Below are 27,324 nucleotides of genomic sequence, written 5' to 3' on the forward strand. Positions count from 1 at the left end.
ATACACAAACATCTAAGCGTCTTAGTTTAGTTTTAGGAGGAAAGGGATCATTGAAGGTTATTAGGACTTCATGGTTGAGAGGCTTGGATTTGTTTGCAGGTGACATAATATCAGGATTATGAGATCTTTGTAAGAGCAACACGGAACACCAAAGCCTGTAATGTGTTTTGGCCATTTGCAAAATGTTGTTTTTATAATTTTGTTCCTTGCCATGGGGGTAATGGTTCCACTTTTACTGGTTTGGTTTGTTTATTTATTGCAAAAAACAACAACAGAAAAACAGTACTGAATCAATCTGTACCAGAGGGATCAACAAGGAAAGAATTCATTATAATTTGGTGCAAATCCAGTTAAAGGAGCAGAATCAGGAATATTTTTTCATCGCTCTCATGAAAAGTCTAAAATTTTTCCTTTTTTGGACAGTTCTTCTAAAAATTATGCTTTGGCATTTAAAGATTCTACATATTTATGGTGTTGACATCCATGAGCTAATACAACATACGATTCAATGTGATTGTTTTTGAGAATTTAGGGGCACTTTATATACAGGATATGTTTATGGGCTTACCGTAGTTGCTTACGTAACTGTTGAATGGCCAGCTAAATTTGACAGCAACATATGAAAAGAACATTAAATAGAATAATGTAATAATTCTGAAGAGGGTGATATTTTTTAACTTCCTTTCCTTATCATGTAAGTGAAAACGCAGGGGATGATTCTTACTCTCTTTGAACTTATGTATGAACTTACACTGTAATCATCTTAGTTGACAATAATCATGAATCCACAGACATACAGCCAGACACACCCTTTTCCATCAGAGGAGAATGCCAAAAAGTGGCCCAATAGCTGTGTGTGATTTGAAATACAAGTTTGTCTATTGGATGCTGTTGCTGCCCATTATTGCTATGCCTTCATCTGTGCAGTCACAGGTCGGTGGGCTTTGTGATGGGAGAGACTGATGACCCATCTCCATCCAACAAATCACTCCTGCCCACGGAGCAGTGTCTGCAGGACCAGGGGGAGGTGCAGGGGAAGGGGAAAATGTTTATCCTGTGCCAGTAGATATCAACTAAATAGAAAAAGGTGTTTACCCCTAAGGGCAGGGATGATGATGATGATGATAATGTGTGTATTCGTGTTTGTATGGGTATGCATTGTCAGCTGTGATGAATCTGTGTGCGAGTGAGTACACACAGATTTCTGCATTTTTTTCCTGTGTGTTTGCGTTTAAAGTTGAAACGTCTGGCAATCAAACAGGTCCTCAGGCCAGGTGGATGAGTCATGAGGAACACATTTGGGAAATTGTTAAATAGGAGCAAAGTGAAAAGGTAGAAAGAGAGTGAGAAAGGCTAAAAGCTAACTCTCCTTCATCTACTGTCATAATACATGCAGACACAGACATTTGAGTCGTCTGCACATTGAGCTTTGAGACTTCTCACTCAGTCTTTGACGTTTTCTCTGTCCCTCTTTCAAAGTGTGCCAGATTCCAAGCAGGAAGCTGTGTGAGTTTTGAGTTTCTAGGGGACGTACAGTACAGTACTGTGTACGCTCTTGTGTGCACAATTATGTTTTCCACTCCACACATGCAACCTCCTGTCATATACTATAAACAGGCAATAACTTTGTGATGGCTGTGTTCAAGGACTTATAGGAAAGGTTGCAACCAGATCTGAATCCATTCATGTATGTGCACAGTAGGGCTGGGCAATATGACATTGAATCAATATTACAATTATTTATAAGTCTTACCTGGATTATGATTAATGAATAATGTCTTTATATTCAGTAGTGTGATCGTGTTCCAGGTGATTAAACAAATTCATGATGTTACCCTCGGGTCATCATTCATCATCACTGTCTTTTTGTTGTGACTGATTAGAGCCAATAAGGCGGGGAGGCAGGTGTTTGCGTCATTGTTTCCAGAAGTCTCTGTCTGTTCAGATGGAAAATACTAAATTGGGTCCAGCAGTGTTTCCAAAAACTTTCCATGCTGGGAGCTCAAAGATGCTAGGTGTAAACACAATGTTTGCACTACAGTAGCTTCATCCATATCAGCAGTTTTGCTTTTAGTGAACATGGTCTAATGTTAGGTGGAGGGGGGACAAGGTACTATTTTTAAGGGGGTAATTTATGAATGCAACTGAACTAAACTACATGAGCAAAATTAAACCAGTGGGAGGGTCTAAATTACTGATTTGTTGCTGCTGAACAATCCATGCCCTGTCTATGTATCTTCTAAATCTAGTGTATAGGTCTATAGGGCCATCATGTGGTATAAATAGAAGATGATGGATGACTGTGCTCTCAATATGTGAACAGTTTAACAGATAGTTGTGAGGGAGGGTCTGCCACCATATGTGCAACCTTAAAGAAACACAGGGTGAGGGTGTGATGTGGCACAGAGGTAATCAGATTCCTGCCCCCAGTGTGTCAGGCTTGTCAAAGCCGGGCGTGGAGAGACGCGTGGCAGTGACAGTGTGTGGTCGTCAGTTGAGTTGTGTCTATCTCCTTGTTCCACATTTGTCAGCCGAACGGAGTACGATGGGGCGTAGACTGCGAGAGATAAAACAGGAGAAGGAGGGGGCGGGTGAGGGAGATGGAGTGAGTGATAGAGGTGGAGGAAGAGATAAACATGTGGGAGGGGAGGAAGTGGAAGGAGAACGGGAGGAGAGGGATGTTTACTTTGGGCATAAATGAGGTTTAAGATGAGTGGTTACTGTTTCACGGTTGTGACAGGAACATACAGTGTCACCGTGGCAACAGAGACACGATAAGGGCTCTTCTCTCCAAATAACACCTGACTTTTCCCTCAATATTGATATATTGAGTGCACATATGGGGCGGTGTGTTTGTGCGTGTGCATTTTGTCAACTGTGTGCTCTGTACCGCAGCCACCTCATACCAGAGAATTTAGTTTGATCAAATGTGTTAAGGAGTGATTGTATTATGGCTTCCCACCAAGGATTTCATTATTTATGAATTAAACTAAAAGCCTGTCCTCCATTTATGTGATTTAATGGACCAAGGACTTTGGGGGATTTAGTGAAAGAGAAGAAAGGCGAGGGAGCAGAGGAGAAAAGAGCATACCCCTTGGAGAATCCCAATACAATGTGTTCTTATCTTTTGAATGTCACCTTCAGTTTTCTATTGGAAGACACTCCAGGCACTGTGCCCCTACCATGTTCTAAAACTAGCACGACACACACTAAACACTAAAATTACACAGGCACCGACACGCCCAAACACAGAAATAACGTCACCTGTGTGTCAAATTGACTCGTTACTGTACATTTTTAGTAATAAAATGCAAAAACTGTGGATTGCGGTAGAGGCTAATGTGAAAGCCCACTGTGGAATGATTAGCAGCCATTTAAAAGCATTTGGACTTGATGTGCATTCATTCCTAACATTAAAATCACATTGATTTTAATTCAACCAAATGTCTGTTAACAGCACAAGCAGCAGAAGACCTCACCTTTTTTATTTAACATTTTATCCTACATTGGTAGAGTGTAAGGGTTCGGCACCCTACAGGAGAGGCAGCAGGGAAGTTGGGGAGAGTGAAGGGAAGTGTGTGGCATGGGTTTTAACCACCAGGTTACCAGGCTGCCTCATCAGCACAAGACCTGAGCCCAGAGGCACACAGCTGGATGCTATATAGTTCTAGATATTGAGATAATGGTATTAAGAGCACTTGCTGTGGTTTTTGGTGTTGGAGGAGGCTATTAGAGCTTTATGGGCTGTGTGGCTTTACAGCAGCTCCTCACAACGGCTCATTACCCAGCTAATGAGAGGAGAAGGGTGACCCTGCTAACTCGCTCTCAGTTCTTTCCACCCCTGGGTATTACAGCTGGACTGGCCTGCGGCCAGGGGAACCCAACCAAGACTTAGCCGGATGTGGAGTGTAAATAGGTTATGTATGACAGGGGCCCACACATGATTTGCAATTTCTATGTACAAGGTTCCTTTTTACAGTTTATTTGTTGTCAGGTCGTGAATATGATCGTTGAGGGAGCACAGATTCACAACAAGAGAGAAACACACACTGGATGCTGGTGAAGGTTGTGTCAGTTTAATGCTATTTCATGATCACACAGACACACACATTCGTGGACAAATTCTCTCTTACACACGCGGCTGTTGTCTGGTCTTGTTGGTGAATGGCTCTGATGTCTGAATGGTAAAATGTAGAAGACTGTACTTAATCCTTGCAGGCGCTCGACAAGCTTGTGTGTGGGCAGCAGTTTTGTGGGCGGCTGTTCATCAGTTCCTCATTGTTACATTGGCTACTCTGGCAGATATTCATACTCTATGTTTGCATGCCTCTGGGACCCTTTCACAGGACCGATCGGAGAATTTCGAGCAATTGCACAGAGGGAAAACGAATATTCACATGGTCAATCACAAAGTGCTTGTGATATTTATCAGGCCTTGTGCTAAAATGCTGAAAATGACCAGACTGCTTGAGAGAGATGAAACGTTGTCCCTGTTATTTCTTGTTCAGCCGTATCAGTGGTTTCTAAGTTGTTAGCTCATAGTTGGAGGATCAGTTGTTGAAGGGATGTAAGGATGGAGCCGATAGCTTGAAATAAAGCTGTCATGACAGCTTGAGTATCCTCCATGTAATCATATTATATGGAAGTGTTACATGGAGGTATTAATACCAATCATTATGCAGGGTTTTACTTCTTTGCCCCTGCAAGAGATAAGCTTTTTCACTTTAAATGTTAAATACCCTTGCCCCCAGCTGTTTTTCACCCCTTCTTTATCCGACTCTTCACCTCCTTGTCTTAACTATAGCTTTGAGTGAATGTGGTCTCATGCTAATGGCTAGCATTAGTTTTTCTTCCCCTCGGCCTTGGTCAGGAAAGCTGTGGAAATCCTGGCCGGAAAGCTCCCTAGCTCAGCCGAGCCTGAAATTGGCTTGAATGGACGGGGAAGCAGTGGCAGGTCACCTGAATGGGTCTCAAGGCAAAACACATTAGTCTCGGCTCCGCTGTTACACCACTATACACTAAATCTCATCGGTGGCAAGCGGAGCAGCAGTTTTGATTTATCAACCACTGACTGTGACACAAAGGGAAACAGAGATGTTTTTCCGACACACACCAACAGACATACAGGTGGAACACACATACAACACACAACTGTCACATGCACACATACAGTACCTGTTGAAATACTGTTTGTTGTTAAATCTTGAACCTCAAACAGTTTTTTGGCCACTTTTGTGGCAGCAAATCAAACCTCCAACATGTTAGCAAACACTTACATATGGGAGATAGAAAGCAAAATTGTCAATTAGACAAAAGGCAAATGAAATCCAATTTAGCTCTTTTGGTCCCCATGATCTTGACAAAAGTATTTGTCTCTTTAGCCAGCTGTTCTGTAGCTATCTCTGCCTGTCGTTGCTGCATGGGTCGTGCATATTGGGTTACCTTTATCGCTAAAATAGACAGTCGATGAGAGCTGTGAGTGCCAACCAAAGCAGTGAAGCTGCAAAATATGAAGCCAAAACAATGAGCTGAAAGAGGCCAAAAATGCTTATTGTAGTAAAAAGCTGCGAGTAATCAAAGTACAACGTGATCCTTCTTACATGAGGTACAAGTGGTCATGTGATCCATTGTTGATAAAACATCGATTATAGATGGTTTAACTAGACTAACTGCATTATAAATATACAAATGTATCTACATAATGGATTATATTGTCCTGTGTGCACTTTGATAAAGCTAAAAGCAATTTGTCTTCCCTGATGCAGCAGCACATAAAACACAGAAATCAGTAGACAACAGATTTCACTGCTAAGTGCTCTGTTCCTCAGCTTGTGTCCAATGTGTGCTGGATTGATCCTCCATATTGATGAGACTGAGGGTCCAATGTGTTAGCACATACAGTTAATAGTGATCTATGGCATATTATTGGTGCACCCACTCACCAGGTGAACCTTTTATAGAAGCGGCCTTACATCATGTCATTTTTTAGGGGAACTATTTGTTTTGGTAGTACAGTGAATACTTATTGTTACATAGACCTCCTGGACATTAATTTCAATGAAGGGTGATAGCGCTTCATCAAACAAAAGCTTCTTAATGATCCACAGTACACTGAGCTCTGATTTGATTTCCCGGGGTGAATTGAAATTAAATTCAGTGCATCTTTTGCTTATTTCACAGCAGGTGGGTCCCCAGACGTGGCAGATACTGTAAATAAATAAACAGATAAATTGAAGTGCATGAATAAGCGCGCCTCAGTCAAACTACACTGGTCCATTTATGAGGAAATTGTTTTAATAGTATTTCATTTTTCAGTGTCTAAGTCAGTTCCTGTTCCCCGCCACTCTTCCTTTTCCATCTTTTGGTAAAAATAGATAAGTAATAGGAAGGAGAAATGTGAGATCAGTGAGGGAGAAAGAGGCAATGAGCATAATCTGAAGTTGTAACGAAGATTTCTGGGACCGGGACAGTCTTGTATAAAGAGATGTGGGCAGATCCTCACTCTGAAGGGGAAGAACAAATTCTCTGAGAGGTGGAGGATGAACACGAGAGAGGAACAAAGGGCAGTAGATGGCAGAGAAAGTTTTGCTGTAATGGGATACTGCTGCAGATAAGGCTGGAGAGCCTTGGCTAAACTGTACATCTCGCTGAGTTGGCCCAATTGATTAGGACCTTTGGGAACAGTAGGGGTCCATATTAATTCTGCACTGTATGTTTGTGTGTGTGTGTGTGTGTGTGTGTGTGTGTGTGTTTCGCTTGAGCATCCAAATGTACAGGTACTATTTGAGATGACTGCAGCACTTTCTACAACTTCACTGAGAACCGCAGCACAATAAAGTGGCTTGCAGTTTTTACTATCTGTTCTGTGTGGCTGCAGATACACTGTAAAAAAAAAAAAAAAAGTGTAAAACCCACTTTTCTATTTCTAATCACCCCTTAAGTTGTGTTTAATTATTATTTTTTATTTATTTCATTTCTCATTTATTTTACCCATTTCCCTCTGTTGACTTCTTTCTTTTACTTATTTTAGTCTCTGTTTCTGCTTCTTTCTCTCTTATCTTGCTATCTTGGGAGCCAGAATATAGACAGAAAGCCTAGGCAAGCAAATGCTGGTGCATAATTCCATCTTCACAGTATGCCACTCACCACTCACCCACTCAGGGCAAAAAAGAAACTCCCACACTTTAGTCTGCTCGAAAAAGAAAAACGGATAGACAGATTTCCATTCCCTCCCTTTGTCAAGTCTCTCCTTCCCCCGGCTGTTATCCCTCAAAAAACGGGAGGCTGTTCCAGTCATTCGGTCGCTCTCAGTCAGACAAGCATTGGCAGAAAATACCAATACAGGGGAACAGAATGGAGGGACGTTTTCATTGGTAGACGGGCACCATGACTGACAGAGAAACGTTCACCAAGCCCAGTCAATATGATTCACAGCGGTTGTCTGCTCTGAATGATAAGCTGCCATTCACCAATGCACCAAATGCAGTTCACTTCTAGACCTAATCTGCAATGCATCAGGGGTTATCTCCAGGCACCCAGACAGAGAATACCTGCAGGGGAATTTCAATCAGCCTCTGCCATATGTAATTAAATGGAAATAATTGGTTTCTTTCCTTTGTCATCTTTTTATTTCTCCAGCCTTGTGCCACAGTGCACAGGCCTGCACCCATGCACATTATTCTAACTGTCGCTACCTTTTCTTTTCTCCATTAACCACTCCAAAGTAATCTTTCTTTTTTCTTTTGTTGCTTTCTCCATTGTTTTCTAAAAGTAAGTGGGATCTCATCCTAAATGTGCTTGTGTGTACTGTGTGTGGTGTACGTGTGTCATAGGTAAGTGTGTTGCTGCCATCATCAGGCAGAAATATAAAGCTGCACTCTCTAGGCCAAAGTAAAAAAAACCTCTGCATTTGCTGTTGTTCTCTGCCAAAACTAGACTTGGTCTTGCGTTTTTCCTCTTTAATAATGATTTTTTTTTTTTAATTCCCAAGGTAATTTCATGTACTTCTCAAAATCCCAAGCCTTCCCACATCCCTAACTTAACTGTGTCTTTCTTTCCATTTGTAATCCCTCTCTTCTTTATTCTCAACACATGGCTGACTCTACCCCCTTTTTGCTGTATCTTATCCTGCTCTGCTGTTCTGTGCATGAACCGGCTCTCTCCCTCCCTCCCTCTGTTAGCTCAAGCAAAGTGAAGCCAATGCTGACACCAAAGAGAAGCTCCCTCTGCGACTCAGGATCTTTGAAAAGTTCCCCAACAGACCTCAGATGGTGAAGATCTCCAAGCTCCCGTCTGACTTCACTGTGCCCAGGATCAGGTACTGTCACAGGCAGACTCACATTTATTCTACATTTCATAAAGTTCAAATGGGAATCTAATTTTAGTGTAACACTTAGAGGGACAGTATGTAACTTATTTGGCTTTTTATTAGCAAAAATCAAATATTGCTTTCATATGTATTTACTGAAGTCTAATCACAATTGCATACAAATGAAAGCTGTCTCATAGCTTAGAATGAGTCGTTTACAAAGATATAGGTGGCTGGTGCACCCACCGGAGGCTGCCATTTTGCATCGCCATCTTTGAATATGGTACACGAAAGCGGACAAACTTGGCTCAAACGCTCTGTTGAGTGTCTGTAACTAGGCTTGTGCCCGAGGGATGATCAACGTTGTTGTTTTTTGTCCACTACAAAAGTGTTACCTGATTCATCTTGCATTTCTTACTTACCACCCCCACACCTAAACAGACCTACAGACATGACAAAATTAAAGAAAGATCTTTGATTAGCTTTGTTTAGTGTAGATTTGCAAGTTTACTGTGGGAACATTACACATCACATCAACAGCAGATGTTCTGCAGATATTTTAATGCTGTGACACTATTTAAGTAAAGTAGAAGGGAGAAACATTTGGGGCCTGTTCCCAGTAAGTGTAACAAGTTATATTGTGTAAGAGGGCCTTTTGTGTCTTATGCAGTGTTTAGCAGAGAGCAGTTTTTAGCAGGAGAGCTGAACTGTGTCCAACACAAAGGACCTCATAATCAATTTTATCATTTAGTTGCTGATTAGTGCACAGCTGGGTCCTTTGCTCTCTCAGAAATCCCCCTCTGCAGCCCATCTGCCAGGCTGCTTCTGCTGCAGCAAGTACCTCCAGTGACATATTCTGCAGCTGAATCTGAACCGAGATGGTTTGAAGATATACTGCACCACTGTGGTTATTCTTGCATCTTCAAGTATATAGATTTCTCCAGTTGGAAATCATGCATTAAAATTGATCACATTTGCCTGTACGTGTTGTTTGTTGTGTACTCTAGGGAGAGTTTTATGAAGCAGTTCATTGATCGACAGCAGCAGGATACCAGTTGTTTGTTCCGGCGTCTTCCCTCCGCCTCATCCTCCTCCTGTGACCACTCCAAACGATCAGCCATCGAAGACAACAAGTATATCGACCAAAAGGTACTCACACCGTTGTTCTTTAACTCACTCTGTCTCTTTTACCCCCCCAAACACACACACACACACACACACACACACACACACAGGAAGTGGGTATGAAGGTGATAACTCCATCGCCCTGACTAGACACCTAGTAGATAAACAAAAGCAATAAGAAATACACTAGCTGTAGAAAAAACTATGTGAAGGATAAGTCTGTCTGTCCGTGTGTGTGTGTGTGTGTGTGTGTGTGTGTGTGTGCGTGCATGTGTGCGTGAGTGTGAGTGCGTGTTTTGGATGATACACTCAATTTAATTCCCAGCTAATGTCCACACTCTATGTGCTCTCTCAGCTTCGCAGGTCAATATTTAGTATCCGAGCTCGTAACCTCCTGGAAAAAGAAACTACTATCAATAAAATCCTGCGGTAAGACACATCCTCTCCTCACTGTGTTCGCTGTGCAGGTCAAAAGACATCGACGTTAACAATAAGGAAAGGTTGCTGGTATAAAACTGCCGTATTTATGACCTGCTCCACAATGAAATCACATTGAAATACTGCTGAAAAAAAAAAAACAGGTTTAGAGAACCTAGATGCTCGAAAATCCAATTTTTAAAGGAGACGTTTGAAGATTTGCTATCGCTACATCAACAGATGTTTATATAATAGTCTAAGAAAGTGCTTCTTCAGACATTGTTATAGCCTATTTACAATACAAGAGATTATAATACATGAATTGGTACTGGTCAGAATTGGACTAGCTAGTTAGCTAGCTATGTAGCTACAGAAAAACTTAGCTCAATATAGTTTAGCTAACATAGCTCCTTTAATGAGAATGTGAAGTTACGTCACGCCGTGGGACGTTGGGCGCCATCTTTGGAGGATCGCGGATGTAAACACTTGCTCGTCTCCCTAAAAAAAGTTCCCCAAAGTCGCTTAAAAGTAATCATGGTGGGACAGTACTGCTGCGTAAAAAAATGCCACAGTAGTATGCACTAATACCAAAAACGAGATAGTTCACGATGTCTGGATAAGTCAGTGGAGGGAGTAAATCTGGGTCTTGAATCCAGTCCCCACTCTCTGTTTACGTTTGCGTTCCTCCAAAGATGGCGCTGACGTCCCACAACGCAAAGCGGCGTGACGTCAGCTTCACATTCTCTATATGCTGTATCTAGACGTATGCAGCTTTAATCTGCTGCTCTCTTATGGCCATTGGCTGTTTTCAAAAAAGTTTTGGTTGACAACATCCTTGGAGAGCATAACTTGATGTGTTTAGTATGCATCATCCACAGTCATTAAACCCTCCCAGTCTTTGTGTGGGTGAAACCAATATTGTCTATGCATAATAGATATAGCCCTGTGATAGACTGGCATCATGTCCAGGGTGTCTGTCTCCAGCCTTCGTCCAATGTCAGCTGGGATTGGTTCCACTTTGACGCGATAAGGATAAGTATAGGTATAAGTAATGGATGGATGGATATTAGACGCATCTCTGCTGTAACAGCTCTGGTATTGTTGCTTCTGTATTTCACACACGCGCGTCACACAAAGACACACACGCCGATCCACTTCAGACTCATTTACTCTGGCGATGAAGTAAATGGATAATTTGCTGTTCAGCATGGCAGAGCTGGCACTAAGTGTAGATTAGCTCGCCTGCACCGTGTCCAATCTGCCCCCCCCAACCACCGCCACCACCCCAACTCCCACACTGCCACCCCCACCCCCCCACACCCACCTTATTCTGTCAGTCTGAAAGATAGACAGCGTATTAGTAGTCATAACACGTTCTGTCTGGCCTGCCGTCTTTCACGCAAAAGCACAATTTGGCTCGCAGTCGCACCGACGTAGGCAAACATGCACACAGTCCAGCATAAGCAGGCACTCATTCATACACACTGGCAATAGCTATGTAATCACTCAGAGTCTTCGTAAATGACTAAATTACACATACTGACGTTGCCCACTGTATCAGTAGTGCATTGCATGGAGCCAGAAGCGCACACACACACACACACACACACATACACATACACTTAGTAATGAAATGACTGGAGTGACTCCCTGGATCACCACGTACTTGAATCCAGACTGAAGTAGGCAGGGGATGGTTTATCAGACAGGAATATGGACCAGATCCAGCTGTGTTTTAATTGCCAGCTGGTGCACTCACACACTGATATATTTAATCGCAATTATTGATCATGAGCAGAAAAAAGAAAAAAAAATATTGTGTTTGTGTTTTCCAGGGCTTGTACCAGACAGCGTATGCTAAGTGGATCATTTGAGGGCCAGCCAACCAAAGAGCGCTCCATACTCAGTGTCCAGCATCACATACGGCAAGAGCGCAGGTCTGTCAGAACACACAAACACATACACACACACATACAAGTGCAGTCTCACTGTGTGATACCTCTAGGCATTTTCTCTGATACTCTGCTTCTTTGTTATCTGCAGATCACTTAGACATGGTTCCACAAGTCAGAGGATCAGCCGAGGGAAGTCGCTGGAAACTCTCACCCAGGATGTGAGTTCACACACCCACACACACACACACTCACTCACTCACACACTGACAAATACAGCATACTGTGCTGGATACTTGTAGTAAACAATCTCAACATTTCATGTCTGCTCTTACACAGCATTCCAGTACTGTGCGCTACAGGAACGCCCAGAGAGAGGACAGTGAGATCAAGATGATCCAAGAAAAGAAAGAACAAGCTGAGATGAAAAGGTTTTCACACATAAAACGAGCCTCTGACATTGTAGAAAATTACCTACAAGTGAAGTGCGTCATCACTGCTTAGCTGCATCCTACTGTAACTAGTGTTTGTCTATATTTGTGTTTGTGTGGCCTATTTAGAAAAGTCCAGGAGGAGGAGTTGAGAGAAAACCATCCTTACTTTGATAAGCCTCTCTTCATTGTGGGTCGGGAGCACCGCTTCAGGAACTTTTGCAGGATGATTGTTCGAGCCCGCTTCAATGTGTAAGATCAGTCTTACATTTATAGTAATGTAAATTGTATATGCAGGCTTCACTCTGCAGCCTCTTACAGTACAGCAACAAGTGGTCACAAAATAAACACTGTGGACTTCAGAATAAGAAAAAAATTACTGCATATTAAAGAGTTAGATTTACCCCCTGTTGTGCAGCTTCGAAAAACTGCATATGGTATCTTTTTTTGTCAAAACGCTGACACTAATTTTCTCTGTATGAATTCATATCCAGATCCAAAACTGACCCCATAACAGGAGCAGTGAAGAACACCAAATACCACCAACTGTAGTAAGTGTGATGAATTATTGATTCCCTCACTCTCTATTGATCCACTCGCTCTACAGCGGCGGCACACTTATTATTTCTGTATCTTATTACCTGCCTGTTGTGCTTTCCTAAAAACTGTGGTAAGGAATGGAAAATTCTGAGATGAAGAGCTGTGAAATAGATTTCACCCATTATGCAACCTGATAGTAATTCAGTCAAGCACAGATTCTGATTATTAAAGCCAGAGGCAGTTCTTTGTATGAGATACTCTCTGTGCCGGAGGATTTTTTACTTAGATCCTACTGTAGAACAGATTAGACAGCTACACACACACACACACACACACACACAGATCTATTCTCTTACTTTCTGATATATCTCTCCTCACATAACCCCCTTCCCTCTTTTTCTGCAACTTGTTCTTCTTGAATTATGAGTATTTGCTGGTTTGCAAACCAAAAAGCTTTGCTGACCTACTTACTCTGAGCATACTTTTTCTCTGTGTAAAACAAAAAAAGAAAAAAGAACAATATTTATGTGTGTGTGTGTGTGTGTGTGTGTGTGTGTGTGTGTGTGTGCTTGCAGCGATCTTCTGGGCCTGGTCACCTACTTGGACTGGGTGATGATCGTAGTGACCATCTGCTCCTGCATCTCCATGATGTTTGAATCACCCTTCACTCGGGTCATGCACGTCCCCACGTTGCAGGTACTAAAAGCACATGGAGTGATCGCTGCATAAAAAAGCTCCATCGCCTGACATAGATGCTCTGCTGCTGTTAAAACCATAACGTCTGTTTCAGATTGGGGAGTACGTGTTTGTGATCTTTATGAGCATCGAGCTCAACCTGAAGATCATGGCCGACGGTCTGTTCTTCACCCCCACGGCTGTCATCAGAGACTTTGGAGGAGTCATGGACATCTTTATCTATCTTGTGAGAAACATCATCGAATTTAAGGCCATTTCATTTCAAGTCTAGTTGATATTGTTTTAATGGATGAATCATCCTAGAGGGCAGAGCAATCACATCTCATAGCAGCCAGTGACTAACTTCATTCAGTTTGATTGCCTCACTTATTCTATTCTGGGATGGAAAACAAAAGCTTGTTATTGTTGTATTTCTCTTCGTTTAACCTTTCCTCCCGGCTCTGCCGTGTGGCTGCTGCAGGTGAGTCTGATCTTTCTGTGCTGGCTGCCTCCTGACGTCCCTCCTGAGTCTGGGGCTCAGCTGCTGATGATGCTGCGCTGCCTGCGTCCGCTCAGGATCTTCAAGCTGGTACCCCAGATGAGGAAGGTGGTGCGGGAGGTTCTTAAAGGATTCAAGGAGATTTTCCTGGTCAGTGATAATGTGCAATTACACTGTGAATTTCTTCAGATATATATATATTTTTTACACGTAATATTTAGGTAGTGAGTAATTTACTCAGCCCCCAGATACAGAGAGAGGTTTCTACCTGCTAAAAATGAAAAAAATTGAAATTCATGTGACATGCTGATAATATGCACTACAGGCATCCTCTGACTTGCAAATAAAAGTAATTTTCACGGCATTTTTTAAATCTTATCTCTGACTGTATAATCTGAGAAATAGTCTCGGAAATAATGAGAATCTTCAGTGACCACATAATGAAGCATTAGCTGTGTTTGCCTTATCTGGCAGGTAGTTGTTTGTTTACATTACGCTTCAGTGCAGCATTAAAAAAAAAGGGGACTATCATGGCTTGAAATTTGCTGAGATAAGACTTGAAAGACTGTTCAGAAAATAGCAGTAAAAAAGCTTTGAAAAAGGAGGTTGAAAACGGTTGGCAGGAAAATGTCCATGATTCATTTCATATGGCAATATCGTTCAAGTAGGATTTGTACACAAATGCATCTTACTCTCCTTTATTGAATTGTGTAGTCTTTGCCAACTGAGGGCTTTGCTTACCTTTTACCTTCTCCTCCAGATTTTTATTATACAGTATTATCAGAAACTTTCCATAGTTTCTGGGTCTCACTGGGTCTGGCATGGATTTTCCTAGCTGTGTGTTCCTACGTCCACAGCTGCCTGCCATCCTCAGCTTGCGCTTTAATCTTTCAGGCTTGGATTATGTTGAACTGTCTGCCTTAAACTCTTGATTGATTCTCCTGCAGGTTTCCATTCTGCTCCTCACACTAATGCTGGTGTTCGCAAGCTTTGGAGTTCAACTGTTTGCCGGAAAGCTTGCCAAGTGCAACGACCCCCATATCCTTAAACGGGTACAGCAAGAAACATAATCTCCCTGCTAAACCTCCCCACTCCCACAGCACACTCCCTGCAGAGAACCACAAGCTGTATTAGTAGAAGGTGTTCCCCCAGTCAAATCAATAATTCAGCTTTTGTTATACACAAAAAAAGACTATTTATAGTAGTTTTTTTTTATAACAATTTGATTCTAATTTTTGTAATTTTGACTATTGTTCCTAATTATAATACAAACATAATACTCACAAAATTTCTTGGTGAGATCTGGACTTACTACAATGCTCCAATTTGAATTTGGAGAACACATCCTCAAATTATTAACACTTCTTAATGCTTCAATGTAAGAAGTTCTGATATGTTAGACAAAACCAAATACACAATGTCCATTATTGTGATGTTTTTGTACTCATTTACTGTATAACAGCATTGTAAAACAACTTCTCTGTCTGTGTGGTTGCTTACAGGAGGACTGTTACGGTATCTTCCGAATAAACGTCAGTGTTTCCAAAAACCTCAACCTGAAGCTCCGGCCCGGGGAGAAGAAGCCAGGTTTCTGGGTACCGAGAGTCTGGTACGACAGGGTGTTGTTTTATTACGCTTTGAATTAAGATTGAATTTTTTATGCTGCCGGTGACTGATATATCCGTTCTGTCCATCTCCAGGGCCAACCCTCGTAACTTTAACTTCGACAATGTAGGAAATGCCATGTTGGCTCTTTTTGAAGTGCTGTCACTCAAAGGCTGGGTGGAGGTCCGAGATGTCATAATTCATCGAGTCGGACCGGTACTGAACCTGATCTTGGCTTTCTAACACTATCCATCAAAGTGTCTCGTATTATATATCAGAACTGGAACTGACACTCAGCTCAGTTTATTTGCCTCTGTGCTTGCAGATCCATGGCATCTACATCCACGTTTTTGTGTTTCTGGGATGCATGATTGGACTCACTCTGTTCGTGGGAGTCGTCATCGCCAACTTCAATGAGAACAAGGTAACAGCCACACGTGCAAATACAACTTAAGTGTCACTGCAGGGCATATTTATTTTAGACCAGCAGACCGGTCAATACACCACCCTTCCAGATTTTAATGTGTTGTCCCATCACCAGGGGACTGCTCTGCTAACAGTGGACCAGAGGAGATGGGAGGATCTGAAGAGTCGACTGAAAATAGCTCAACCTCTCCACCTGCCCCCTCGCCCAGGTGCCGACGCTCATAATAAAACACAAACACATACAGACAATGCTTTGGAAATCGTTCTGTAGAGATGGAGCATCAAGCTCAACATCATGGAAGTCACGCCTTTGCCTCAGTCTCCTGATTGATCATGCGGCAGTGTGAGTGCGTGTGTGTGTGTGCCTGTGCATTGTTAAGCAGCACCTGTGTGATTAATCCATATTTAATAGTCCTTGTTTTTCATTGATCCCTCAGGGGATTCATCATGACACCTAAATGATGACTAGCAGTGGTAATGAAAAAACTGAATTGGAAGACAGATAATGCAAACGGCTCAAACACTGAATCATACCTGTCGCCCCCTTCCACTGGAAATGTATTTAACCAAATGAATTTCCACACCTCTGTTGAAGTAAACTAACATCTTTATTTACAGTCAGTTCACATTAATGGACAGGTAGTAACCGGATAAATGCTTTATACTGACTCTACTTAGATTTTACACACATTCTAACACTATTGATTTCAATTCATCATGGGAATATTGTACATTTAAACTGTTGGTCCTCCCTCTGTGATTAGGCTCGTGAGAACAGTTGAAGGCTGTGTGGGAAATCGCCTGTTGGCAGAGCTGAGGCTGAGAACTAACAGAAAATCAATGGCTCTGGTTTTAGTCAGCAGTACCGCTGCCACCAGCAGTATCAACCCGACTTTGATCCGCATCCAGAGGCCCTCGGCACCGGCACCACTCGCTCACTACTGGCAGATCATTACAGCGCGAGCCAGCCCTTACTCACTATGTCCTAGTACTTGCAAAAGCTGCCACAGTGGTCAGTAGTCATACAGTATGTAACCAGAGTGACTGCCTGTTGTTAAATCTCTGTTTTACATTCATTAGATATTAAAGTCCTGCTTTGAGGGGAACGCTAGGGACAACTGTGACAAGGACTTACAACTAGTGTCTCCTCTAACAAGGATAAACTATCACAGCTAACTTCAAGCTGGAAGAGTCACAGATGAACTGAACACAAACCTGAAACACAAGTGCATGTACAGTACAACAAACTGTTGAATCCAGGGAGGTGGAGGTGGGCCAATCACATCAGCAACCCATATCCATTTTAAAACCAAGCCTCAGTTTCCTAATGTACCTTCATTTGTATTATTGACCTTAGCTTGATACAGATGCATCAACAAGAATAAATGTGTGTTAAATCTGCAGCAGGATCACACTGATCATAACTCCCAAATGGTCCATGAGTGCCATCTGCAGGACACCAGGGTACACTGCCACTGATCTGACCACAGACCACTGTCTGATTGCTGACCTGATGAAACAAACACTGGCACTGTGCTTTTTTTTCTTCTTATACTGTATGCTTCACAAATGTAAGTAAATATGTTATTTTTCTGTAACTAACAGAGAACGGTGGTTTCCGGGCAAAGATGTATGACATTACTCAGCATCCCTTCTTCAAACGGGGCATTGCTGTGCTGGTGTTGGCACAGTCAGTGCTGCTGTCAGTCAAGGTAAAGCCTTACATCATTTCATTTTTTTTTTTTTTACTGATTGTCTGATTCTTCTATTTTATCGACTGTGGAATGTGCTACATAGGAAAATATCACACACCCACATGTGTGACTCTCTTTTCTCCAGTGGGATGTAGGTGATGATCAAGTAACATTTCCGCTCGCCACCATATCAGTGGTCTTCACCTTTATATTCGTCCTGGAGGTGAGCACGTCTTCCTGTCTGCTCATCCATCACTTATAAGGCTTTAATTTGATTGCTTCCTCTGGGTGTTCAAGTCTGTCTCTAATGTTAAGCCTTGATGCTGTTACCCAGGTGACCATGAAGCTGATAGCCATGTCTCCGGCGGGTTATTGGCAGAGCAGACGAAATCGTTACGACCTGCTGGTCACATCCCTGGGTGTAATCTGGATAGTGCTGCACTTTTCCTTGCTGGTTAGTAAAACACTGTTAAAGGAACATTTTTAGGAATTCTAATGTTAAGTATTCTAGCATATACAATATATGATAAAATGTATATTTGACATATTGCTTTCCCCTCTAGAATGCATATACCTACATGATGGGCACATGTGTGATTGTGTTCAGATTCTTCACAATATGTGGGAAGCATGTGAGTATGTTTTGCTGATAAAAACACATTTTCAGTCATATAATGTTTATTGTAATAATGACAACTGCGTCCGTCTGGGTGTGTTTCATGTAATAAGGTGACACTGAAGATGCTGCTGTTGACTGTGGTCGTCAGTATGTACAAGAGCTTCTTCATCATCGTGGGCATGTTTCTCCTTCTCCTCTGCTACGCATTTGCCGGTGTTGTTCTCTTTGGCACTGTGAAATATGGAGAGAACATTAACCGGTGAGATGTGTATTTCCTCTATAATGCTGATAATGAATGTGTTAAATCCACTAAAACACATCTCTGTAGAGTTGTCTGAATCTGTCTGTCTCCTCAAACTGCAGGCATGCCAACTTCTCCACAGCGGGGAAGGCTATAACTGTACTCTTCCGCATTGTTACAGGGGAAGATTGGAATAAAATCATGCATGACTGCATGGTAAGATGGACTGCAAGTCCGACACACGATCCCATAGACAATGAAGTAGACCATCTATTCCCAATCTGGCAAAGCACTGCGTATTATTTATATTTTATATTTTCCTGAAAGGGCTTTCACTCAATTTTCTGCTTATTCTCAGTACAATGGAGGTGAATGGATTTATTGTCAGTGGTTCTATCAGCAAAATTAACAGTGACTCTGGTTTATATAGCTTTAGGTACTTAGCAAACTTCACTGTCAGCAGTTCTCACCAGGTCTACTTTCTACCAAAGAAATGGCCTAAGTAAGTTTTTGTTATCACTGTGTAAAAACAAAATATGCATTTTTGTAATTTAGCATAAGTGACTCTTTACTGTAACATTTCAGGGAACACTTGTTTTATCACCCCTTGTTTTTCTGATTTCTTCTGTTCCCAGGTGCAGCCACCGTTCTGCACCCCAGATAAACTTCGATACTGGGAGACCGATTGTGGCAACTTAGCCGGAGCTCTTATATACTTCTGCTCTTTCTATGTCATCATAGCCTACATCATGCTCAACCTACTTGTTGGTAAGTCATATTGTTGGATGAAAGGTTTGTTCACACAGACATATTATGGAGGGCTAACCTCTAATTTAAGGCAAGCATTTACAGGAGAATCAATGAGAATCAGTGCAACCACCTCCTGAGTGACCAAACGTCATGTGACCATGTATTTGTAATAGCAACAAAACCATCACACAAAGTGATCTATAGTGTGCATTGTCTTGGTGTTATGCACTGTATCTTTATTATTCACTTTTTTATGGGTTGTAATCTAGTGTGGAAAGACACAGATGGTGAGCGATAAACCACAGATACTTAATAAGATCTACGACCCGACTCCTATGAGGAGCAGTCTTCATGAACAAGTGTCTCTAAATTCACACACAAACAGCGACATGAGGAAGATTTATGGTTGCATGAAAGATGAAATGGAGAATCAAGTAAAAATCTGTTGTGAAAGAGAGTCTTTGTGGCTTGAGACTCTGTAATGAAATTATTTATTCAAACAGCTTGGGTTTCAGTCAACCTGATATTATAATATCATGATTCATTCAGTCTCCCAGAAGCCGTGGCGGTTAACTCATAGCATAATAGAATAGATGTAACATTTCTAAAGGGCAGCAGAACAACTTGCATTTATTGCTACACGAACACAGATGATTGAAGCATTACACAATTAACATATACTGTATAAACATAGATATTGCCACTCTGGAAAATGTACATCTTTGAGTATTAATGTCACTGTCTGTCTCTGCAGCCATCATTGTGGAGAACTTCTCTCTGTTCTACTCCACCGAGGAGGACCAGCTGCTGAGCTATAATGACCTCAGGCACTTCCAAATCATCTGGAACATGGTGGATGACAAACGGGAGGTGAGAAATTAGCAGTGGGGAAGAGGATGAGCACACAGCGGAGGGGAGAGGACGACGATCATATGGCTATGAGCAAAGGATAATATAGAGAAGATAAAAGCTGCACAAAAGCTAATGAGAAGGGCTGAAGGGAACGGAGTTTGGCATTGAATAATAGGAGAGAAAGTAATTAGAACAGTGGGTGCTGGATTAAAAATGTAGACCCCCCTCCTATTTATCCATGATGTCATCTGGATGTGGCCTTTTTCTTCAATTCTTTGTACAAACACATGCAGTTATAACATATAGAAGCAGGAGCCAGTACATCCATTCAGTACATACTGTAGCTGGTTTGGTCCCGGCCCGTCCATATTCAGCTCTGCCTGTAATTATGTCTACCTGCGGTCTGACATCCCATTTCAAACCGAGCCCTCCCACCTCTGAAAAACCATAAAAAGGCCATTAAGGGTTTATACTCTCAAGCTCAAAAGAAAGCCAGCATGACTACAGGGTTTTAAAACGACCCTTTTATGATGAAAATCATTTTTATGCCTCGGTCCCGATGACAGACACGACCGGAGGCGTTACTGTACGTTTTCAGGTTGTCAGAAACGTCCTGCCATTCTTGTGATATCTCAGTAACACCTCGAGGGAATTTGTTCTGATTTGGCACAAACATTCACTTGAACTTAAGGATGAAGTGCTTAGAATTTGGTGGTCAAAGGTCAACACCCACAAAGAGATTTTTGGCCACAAAAACACAGATTCACATCCTTATTATGACACAATTTAACACACATATCTAACAGGAAGAAGTGGTGATGTTTTATATCCAAATGAGAGGTGAGGTCAAGCTCACTGTGACATAATCTTTTGAAAAAACTATTCTGGCCAAAATTCAATAGCATAACACAGGAAGTTGATTCTTGGCAGAGGTGGTTATTTCAAAAAAAAAAAAACTGTAAAAAAAAAAAAGCTGCAACTTGTTTTCTAATATTTGTAATATTTTGCTCGTAAACATAAATTGAGCTGTAACATATCGGGTCTAATTTATCAGTTTAAGATCCAAGTGTCAGGTCACAGACTTGATGACACCGTGACCTCTCCGACCGTCTCCCCAGGGCGTGATTCCGACGTCCAGGGTGAAGTTCCTGCTCCGTCTGCTCAGAGGCAGGTTGGAGGTGGACCTGGACAAAGACAAGCTGCTGTTTAAACACATGTGCTATGAGATGGAGCGACTTCACAGCGGAGGAGATGTGACCTTCCATGATGTGCTCAGGTGATGGTGGAGCAGCACGCACAGCTCACACACACACGCTCTTATACAGTGTGAAGATTAACGTGGAGTCAGTCACATCACAATTATGGATTTTGAAAAGTGTGTGTGTTTTTACTGATTTTTTCTTTTCTTTTTTTTTGATGTTAAGGAATTTTATATATTTTATATGTGTCTCTGTTTTGGCTGGATGTTTTAATATTTGGCTTACTGTTCATGTGTGTGTATGTGTGTGTGTGTGTGTGTGTGTAAACATACAGCATGCTCTCATATCGCTCAGTGGACATTAGAAAGTCTCTCCAGCTGGAGGAGCTGTTGGCCAGGGAACAGCTGGAGTACACCATTGAAGAGGAGGTTGCCAAGCAGACCATACGCATGTGGCTCAAGAAATGCCTCAAACGCATGCGGGCGGTTAGTCAGAAAACACACACAAACATTAGACACAGACATACAGTACACATACACACACACTGACCGCTCCGTGTCTGCGTGCGCTTATAGAAGCAGCAGCAGTCGTGTAGCATCATCCACAGCTTGAGAGTGAGCCAGCAGCAGGAGATGATCCGTTTCCTCAACCCCCCCAGCATCGAGACCACCGTGCCAAGTGAAGACCACAATACTAACAACCCAGACAACCCCTCGCAGCCTGAGGTAAAGCCCCACATACCTACCACGACTCCATACACACTCTCACCAGCTCACAGCTTGATGTACAGCAACCGCATCATACAATCTGCAGGTGTGCGGTTGCAATGGTGAAACAAAAGATGTCTCCTCTTTGTTTAGTTGAGTGGTCTCCAGCAGCTACTGAGCCCCACGTTGTCAGACAGAGGAGGCTACAGGCAGGACTCCTCAGACCTGGGGAAACGAAGGAAAGTGGGTCAGTGGCAGCTTCCTGCAGGTGTGTATGCTTATGTATGCCGCCTGTTGCAAGTCGTATGGCTCTGTTGAAGACGTTCTGTTAAACTGAATTCTAATGTGTGGAGATTATGGTAAGTACTGTAAACGCACTGTTGATGCAGTAGTGGAAAAATGTCGAGGTAGATTGTAATATGCGTGTGTCTGTTTATGTTGTGCGTGTTGTGTCAGGTCGCACGAGCGTCAAGTCCATGGTGTGTAAGATGAACCCTGCCAACGATGAGGCCTCCTCAGGGTCAGAGGTGAAGAAGTGGTGGACCCGTCAGCTGACTGTGGAGAGCGATGAGAGCGGCGACGACCTCATCGACATTTAGAGATGAGTCGCAGCGCGTCATGCAGCTTTTCAGAGACAAGCTGGAAGTCTTGCTGACTGAATCTAGTTGTTTTATCCCCCCACCCCCTCCCCGATCAAGGAAAACAAGGCTTTTTTTATGCATTTGTTTTATATTTTTTTAATATCCTGACTCAGAACTGTTCAGAAAGTTTAGGCTATTGTTCGCAGGACACCTGTGAGACTCCTGATGCAGCCGCCGCTGATCGCCATGTCGTACCTCTGGATCTGTTTTCACTTCCTTTCTCCCTTTATGTTTGCTGAGGTTCTCTATGCAGGCACACATGGTGTGATAGCAGACTATGGCAGGACAGTTCATGGACTGAGATGAACCCAGAAGCTGCTGCTTTATGTGTTTTCTACTGTTATCACGTCAGTGTTTGAAATCTATAATTGTGCTGATGCAGCTCCAATAATTTGTGACGTCCTTTCATGTCAGTGCTTTGTCTCAGTTCTTCTGTTCTAGTCCATGTTTTTGATAATGTCTCCGAAGTATTAATCGATTTTCTTAATCAGTATAAATATGAATTTTCTTATAGTCACTTTATACTTATGCCAGGACACTTGTTCTTGTTGGTGGAACAAGCAAATTGAAGCAACTTATAGATTTATGACTCTGAATGTAATATAAAGGTAAATCTATCTCATGTATTTGTGTGGAGTTAAAACATGAAATATTTTGTAAATTATTATAAATTCTAAGCTTTATCAAGTATTCAATTATTCTAATAAAGGCCTATACTGCTTAGGCATTTACGAGCAAACATATGTTTAGTTTTAATTTCCTTTGCATTACATAACTCTGTTGGAAATAATCATAATGTTACTGTACGTATCCTGGCTGTCCAGTGAACATCATGTATCTGTGGTGACTGAGGTTCGGGAAGGAGAGCAGGTGATCAGTGGCTCGATCCCGTGGCTCGATATTGAACCTGGCATTGCCCCTGATGGCTGTGATCAGAGATCAGTGTATGAGTGTGATGTATGAATGGATGAATGTGGCAAGTATTGTAAAGCAGTTTGAGTGGACGATAAGCCTGTAAAAGTACAGTCCATTTATCTCTAAATTTTATGATTCATAAATTGCATGTCCTTTATGGGCTGAGAGACTTGTGATGTTACAGAAACTTTTAAAACACTCATTAGCCGAGCTTATGTTTTAGAGAAGAATGGTTTTCACATTACAGAGTTGCATGCATCCATGTGGAAAACAAATTACTGAACGCTAATAACTAAACTTTATCTATGTTTGAATTTATAGGACACATTTAGCAAATGTATGAATTCACTTTAAACCCAGAAATCCCTTGGTTAAGCTTTTTTTTTCCTATTGGGATCATTTATATGCTGATTATAGTCCACTTTGGTCTGTGCAGCCTGTTTTACCTGAGTCAGCACTGATTTGGCTGTTCCATTATTCCCTCAGAGAAAACACCAATCCCACAGTCACGACCTGTTTTTACTCAGTAATTCAGTTCAATTTATGGTTGATTTAATTACCCCTCTGTGAGTAAAAGAAAACACAGAATTGGACTAACGAAGAGGGGGCCTGAGTGGACAGATGCTGTTTAATGATTCTCCTCATACACATCTGCTCGGATCAGACACTCAGTGCCATCCCAAGCCCTTCTCTGGATAACACTGCCCTCTCCTGGATACATGCTGAGCTGCCCTGATAAGAACTCAAATTTTTCTCACCATGAGGTCCAAACTTTGTTCTTTACTCTTTTTTTATATTATTGTGTGTAGCTATGACTCAATCAAGTGACTCAATCCTAGCAATTCCTGGTGCGTATTTGTTTGTTCATATGTTTCCTATAGGAATACTTTACATTCTACGTTTTTTTTCTTTCCTCCTCCTTAACATACTGCTCTCCTGTTGAGTCATTCCTCACCCCGGTGTCCAGCACTTCCCTCCATTTCACCGCAATGACCGATGATGACAGTCCTGTCATCTGCCATCAGCAGCTTGCTGTGGATCTAGATGAGCTCAGTTTCCATCTGGTCCATCCAGGTCAGCGTGAGTCGGCCGTTCACAGAATGAAATGTAGTGGATCCAGTAGACAGGCACTGTGAGTACATCACACACACACACAAACACAAAGGTGCGTATATTAGCATCTCATTTTATCCCTTGTGTTCCTTGATCATGTATTTCTCTCTAGTTAATTCGCCAGACAATTACTCTGGGTTAGTTTTGAGCTAATTGACTAATGCACTCACATTCATACCACCGGCTGCAGCAAAAGCATTTCCCCTTAACAAGGGCCCTTGTTAGACACAGAATTAGCCCATTAAATGAGACAGGGTCTTCATTTGTCCATTCAAAAGCCCAAGTTTCACAGTTGATGGAGTGTGTATGGGGTTGACTGGATAATGAACGTGGGGGGAAAGCAGAGAGAGAGAGAGTGCAGAGAATCAGCTGCCTGTGGGACACCTACTTGCTCTATAGAAATCATGACTTACTCACACATTCCAGTCCCTCGATGACTGAGTGCTCCCCCCCAAACATATGGTCCTGTAGGGAAACAGTGTGACACCAGCCCTCTTGCCAATCAACTGTCTTTAATTTATCTTTTCTCACTCTTTCTTCTCCTCAGCCATCGCCTCTTAAGCTCCACTTAGCTCAGAACTAGCTCATCAAAGGGCTTTTTTCTCTTTTTTCTCATTTTCGCCCTGTGTGGTAGAACACTTTTTTGTCTTTTAATTGCCTCTGCATCACACTGGCTCTTGCGGGGCCTGTTGTTTTTACCCTCTCTATTGTAATTTGCCCATCTCTCCCTTATGCATGTCCACTGCTTATTTAGGACCTAATTGAGGCACTTTGGTAATTGAGGAGGAAGTTCTTAAGAGCAGAGGGAGTAGAAGAGTGTCTGTGAGTCAAGATTACCTGTAATTAAAGTACATGATGGCTTTGATGGCTTGGTCCCCTCCTGGTGAGATGTCGCTTTTAAACCCTGGAAACATCCGTAGCAGTACAAGACCAGCACACACAGGCTGCATGCAAATGACAGACAGAGAAGAACTTCTCACATAAAATGACACATACGTACAGACATATGTATAAGCACATACATACTGTACATACATCACATCCCCAGTGCAGTTGTTGATGGCTCTCCACATAGCTTATTAAAACCTGGTCGTGGAGGAGAAAGAGCAGGAAATTAGATGTAATTTAGAGCACACTTGTCACCCTCCTCCAGAAAGTCTGAATTCATATCTCTGAGGCTTCACACAGAGACAATGTGACCAGTCTGATTATTAACCAGAATGAAGTGTGATTGCGCTTGAATGTGCAAATACATGCTGCTTCCAGACGTAAGTGGTTAAATTCATCCTGAACTTTTGATGTGATTCATCACTGAGTCTCGACACCTTCTCTGAAGAGCAAATAAGAAAGAAAGAAAAAAGAAAGAAAAGAAAAAAGATCTTCAACGTCCATTTCGCTTTTCTTGACTGCAGCTCCTGTCCATTCGCTTCACTGCAGCAACTGAAGAAAAAAGTTAGACACATTTTCACAAGGTGCACTAAAACAAAGGGGCATAGACATCCTCCTTCACTCAAAACGCACCATAAAGATACGAGTCCAGACCACAGAGCAGAGGCCCAGTCATGTGCGCTTTAACAGTAAAGACTGATTAGAGTAAATATGAGGTGAAACGGGGTAAAAGCTTTCTCTCACTCAGCTCTTCATGGCTATTGTCCCTCCTAGACGTCATTGAGAGTGTCTGTCTGCAGGGTCGAGCAATTAAAGGAGCACAGACAGGGGTCAAAGCAGGGTGAGCCTCATAAGGAAGCCATTGTTCCTCAAGGCCAAAATGCCATTTCAGAAGATGCACGGGATAAAACACGGAATGTACATTGGCACAGCACTGACTGGTCATTTATCCTTTTGAAGAGTGATGCAGCTTTTGAATGATGCGTCTTCTCGTGTGTGTTTTTCATGAAGAATATTGCATTTTTATAATTTCACTTGCATCTGGCTCTTCGTTTCAGACCTGCGTTGTGAATCTTTTTCCTCCACTGCGCACATTCTTAGCCTCATAAATAAGGTGGCGGCAGTGCAAATTAGCCGCCTGTATCTCATGTCAACATCCACCCCAGGTCTGAGCCCGATCCTGTCCCTGTGTTTTGAAACAGATGGCTACTACTACAATAAAAAAGTAGCAAATTATTTTAGCAGCAGGCGGCAAAAGCAATTAACAACTGGCATAATGTGTTGATTAAAATCCATTCCAGTTTCAGTGAAGGGAGAAAGAAACTCTAATTTTCCACTCAGTCAGCTGGCATACATCCACTGCTCCGCTTATCCTGACCTTGACCTGGCCACAGCTGTCGTTCACTTAGGACCAAGAGCTGATTCTTTGACCTCATTATGTTGTCGGTAACAGTCTTGCTGCTGATTTCTTTGGCTTTTAGTTAGAATTCAGTGCTTCAAGAGTTCCTGTTTTCTCCACGTGGGAAAGAAATTTCTGTGTGAAATTAAACTACTATTTAACTCAGTTTAAACTCAAATTCAGCCTCAGTCTCAGCATTTTTAAAGCCTTCATTTTGCCGCTTTGTAATCTCCACAACTGATCTGGGACAGGGGCTCTTTTCTGCCTAATTAGAACAAAAGTCTCATCTTTTTTTCAGTTCCATTTAAAAGCCTGTTTCATGCTTGAAATGCATCCTTTAGATTTAGACTTCGAGTCTGACACCGCGGCTCCTTTGTAAATATGATGA

The 27,324-nt window shown here is 42.1% G+C and overlaps 1 protein-coding gene across 9 annotated transcripts in view; it reads left to right on the forward strand.

Moving 5' to 3' along the window:
- Window positions 1–23,210, forward strand: part of nalcn (sodium leak channel, non-selective) — a 65,673-nt gene extending 42,463 nt beyond the window's left edge. For 7 of the 9 annotated variants that reach the window (XM_085765974.1, XM_085765973.1, XM_085765979.1 and 4 more), the window contains 29 exons: window positions 8,181–8,317; window positions 9,316–9,457; window positions 9,789–9,862; window positions 11,686–11,787; window positions 11,894–11,963; window positions 12,082–12,173; window positions 12,303–12,425; window positions 12,668–12,724; window positions 13,289–13,409; window positions 13,504–13,635; window positions 13,870–14,037; window positions 14,835–14,939; window positions 15,390–15,496; window positions 15,588–15,708; window positions 15,818–15,916; window positions 16,034–16,127; window positions 17,524–17,630; window positions 17,758–17,835; window positions 17,947–18,066; window positions 18,176–18,244; window positions 18,342–18,490; window positions 18,595–18,688; window positions 19,108–19,240; window positions 19,977–20,092; window positions 21,193–21,350; window positions 21,608–21,758; window positions 21,849–21,998; window positions 22,134–22,248; window positions 22,437–23,210. In XM_085765974.1, the coding sequence (XP_085622100.1) occupies window positions 8,181–8,317; window positions 9,316–9,457; window positions 9,789–9,862; window positions 11,686–11,787; window positions 11,894–11,963; window positions 12,082–12,173; window positions 12,303–12,425; window positions 12,668–12,724; window positions 13,289–13,409; window positions 13,504–13,635; window positions 13,870–14,037; window positions 14,835–14,939; window positions 15,390–15,496; window positions 15,588–15,708; window positions 15,818–15,916; window positions 16,034–16,127; window positions 17,524–17,630; window positions 17,758–17,835; window positions 17,947–18,066; window positions 18,176–18,244; window positions 18,342–18,490; window positions 18,595–18,688; window positions 19,108–19,240; window positions 19,977–20,092; window positions 21,193–21,350; window positions 21,608–21,758; window positions 21,849–21,998; window positions 22,134–22,248; window positions 22,437–22,579 (3,327 nt within the window). In that variant the 3' untranslated portion in view covers window positions 22,580–23,210. The remainder of the gene's footprint in view (window positions 1–8,180; window positions 8,318–9,315; window positions 9,458–9,788; window positions 9,863–11,685; window positions 11,788–11,893; window positions 11,964–12,081; window positions 12,174–12,302; window positions 12,426–12,667; window positions 12,725–13,288; window positions 13,410–13,503; window positions 13,636–13,869; window positions 14,038–14,834; window positions 14,940–15,389; window positions 15,497–15,587; window positions 15,709–15,817; window positions 15,917–16,033; window positions 16,128–17,523; window positions 17,631–17,757; window positions 17,836–17,946; window positions 18,067–18,175; window positions 18,245–18,341; window positions 18,491–18,594; window positions 18,689–19,107; window positions 19,241–19,976; window positions 20,093–21,192; window positions 21,351–21,607; window positions 21,759–21,848; window positions 21,999–22,133; window positions 22,249–22,436) is intronic. The other 2 variants (XM_085765977.1, XM_085765978.1) reach the window with 1 other exon arrangement.
- Window positions 23,211–27,324: the final 4,114 nt, after the last annotated feature.

Source organism: Trachurus japonicus, chromosome 21, assembly GCF_045865225.1.
Source record: "Trachurus japonicus isolate A0001 chromosome 21, Traja_1.0".
Lineage (NCBI taxonomy): Eukaryota > Metazoa > Chordata > Actinopteri > Carangiformes > Carangidae > Trachurus > Trachurus japonicus.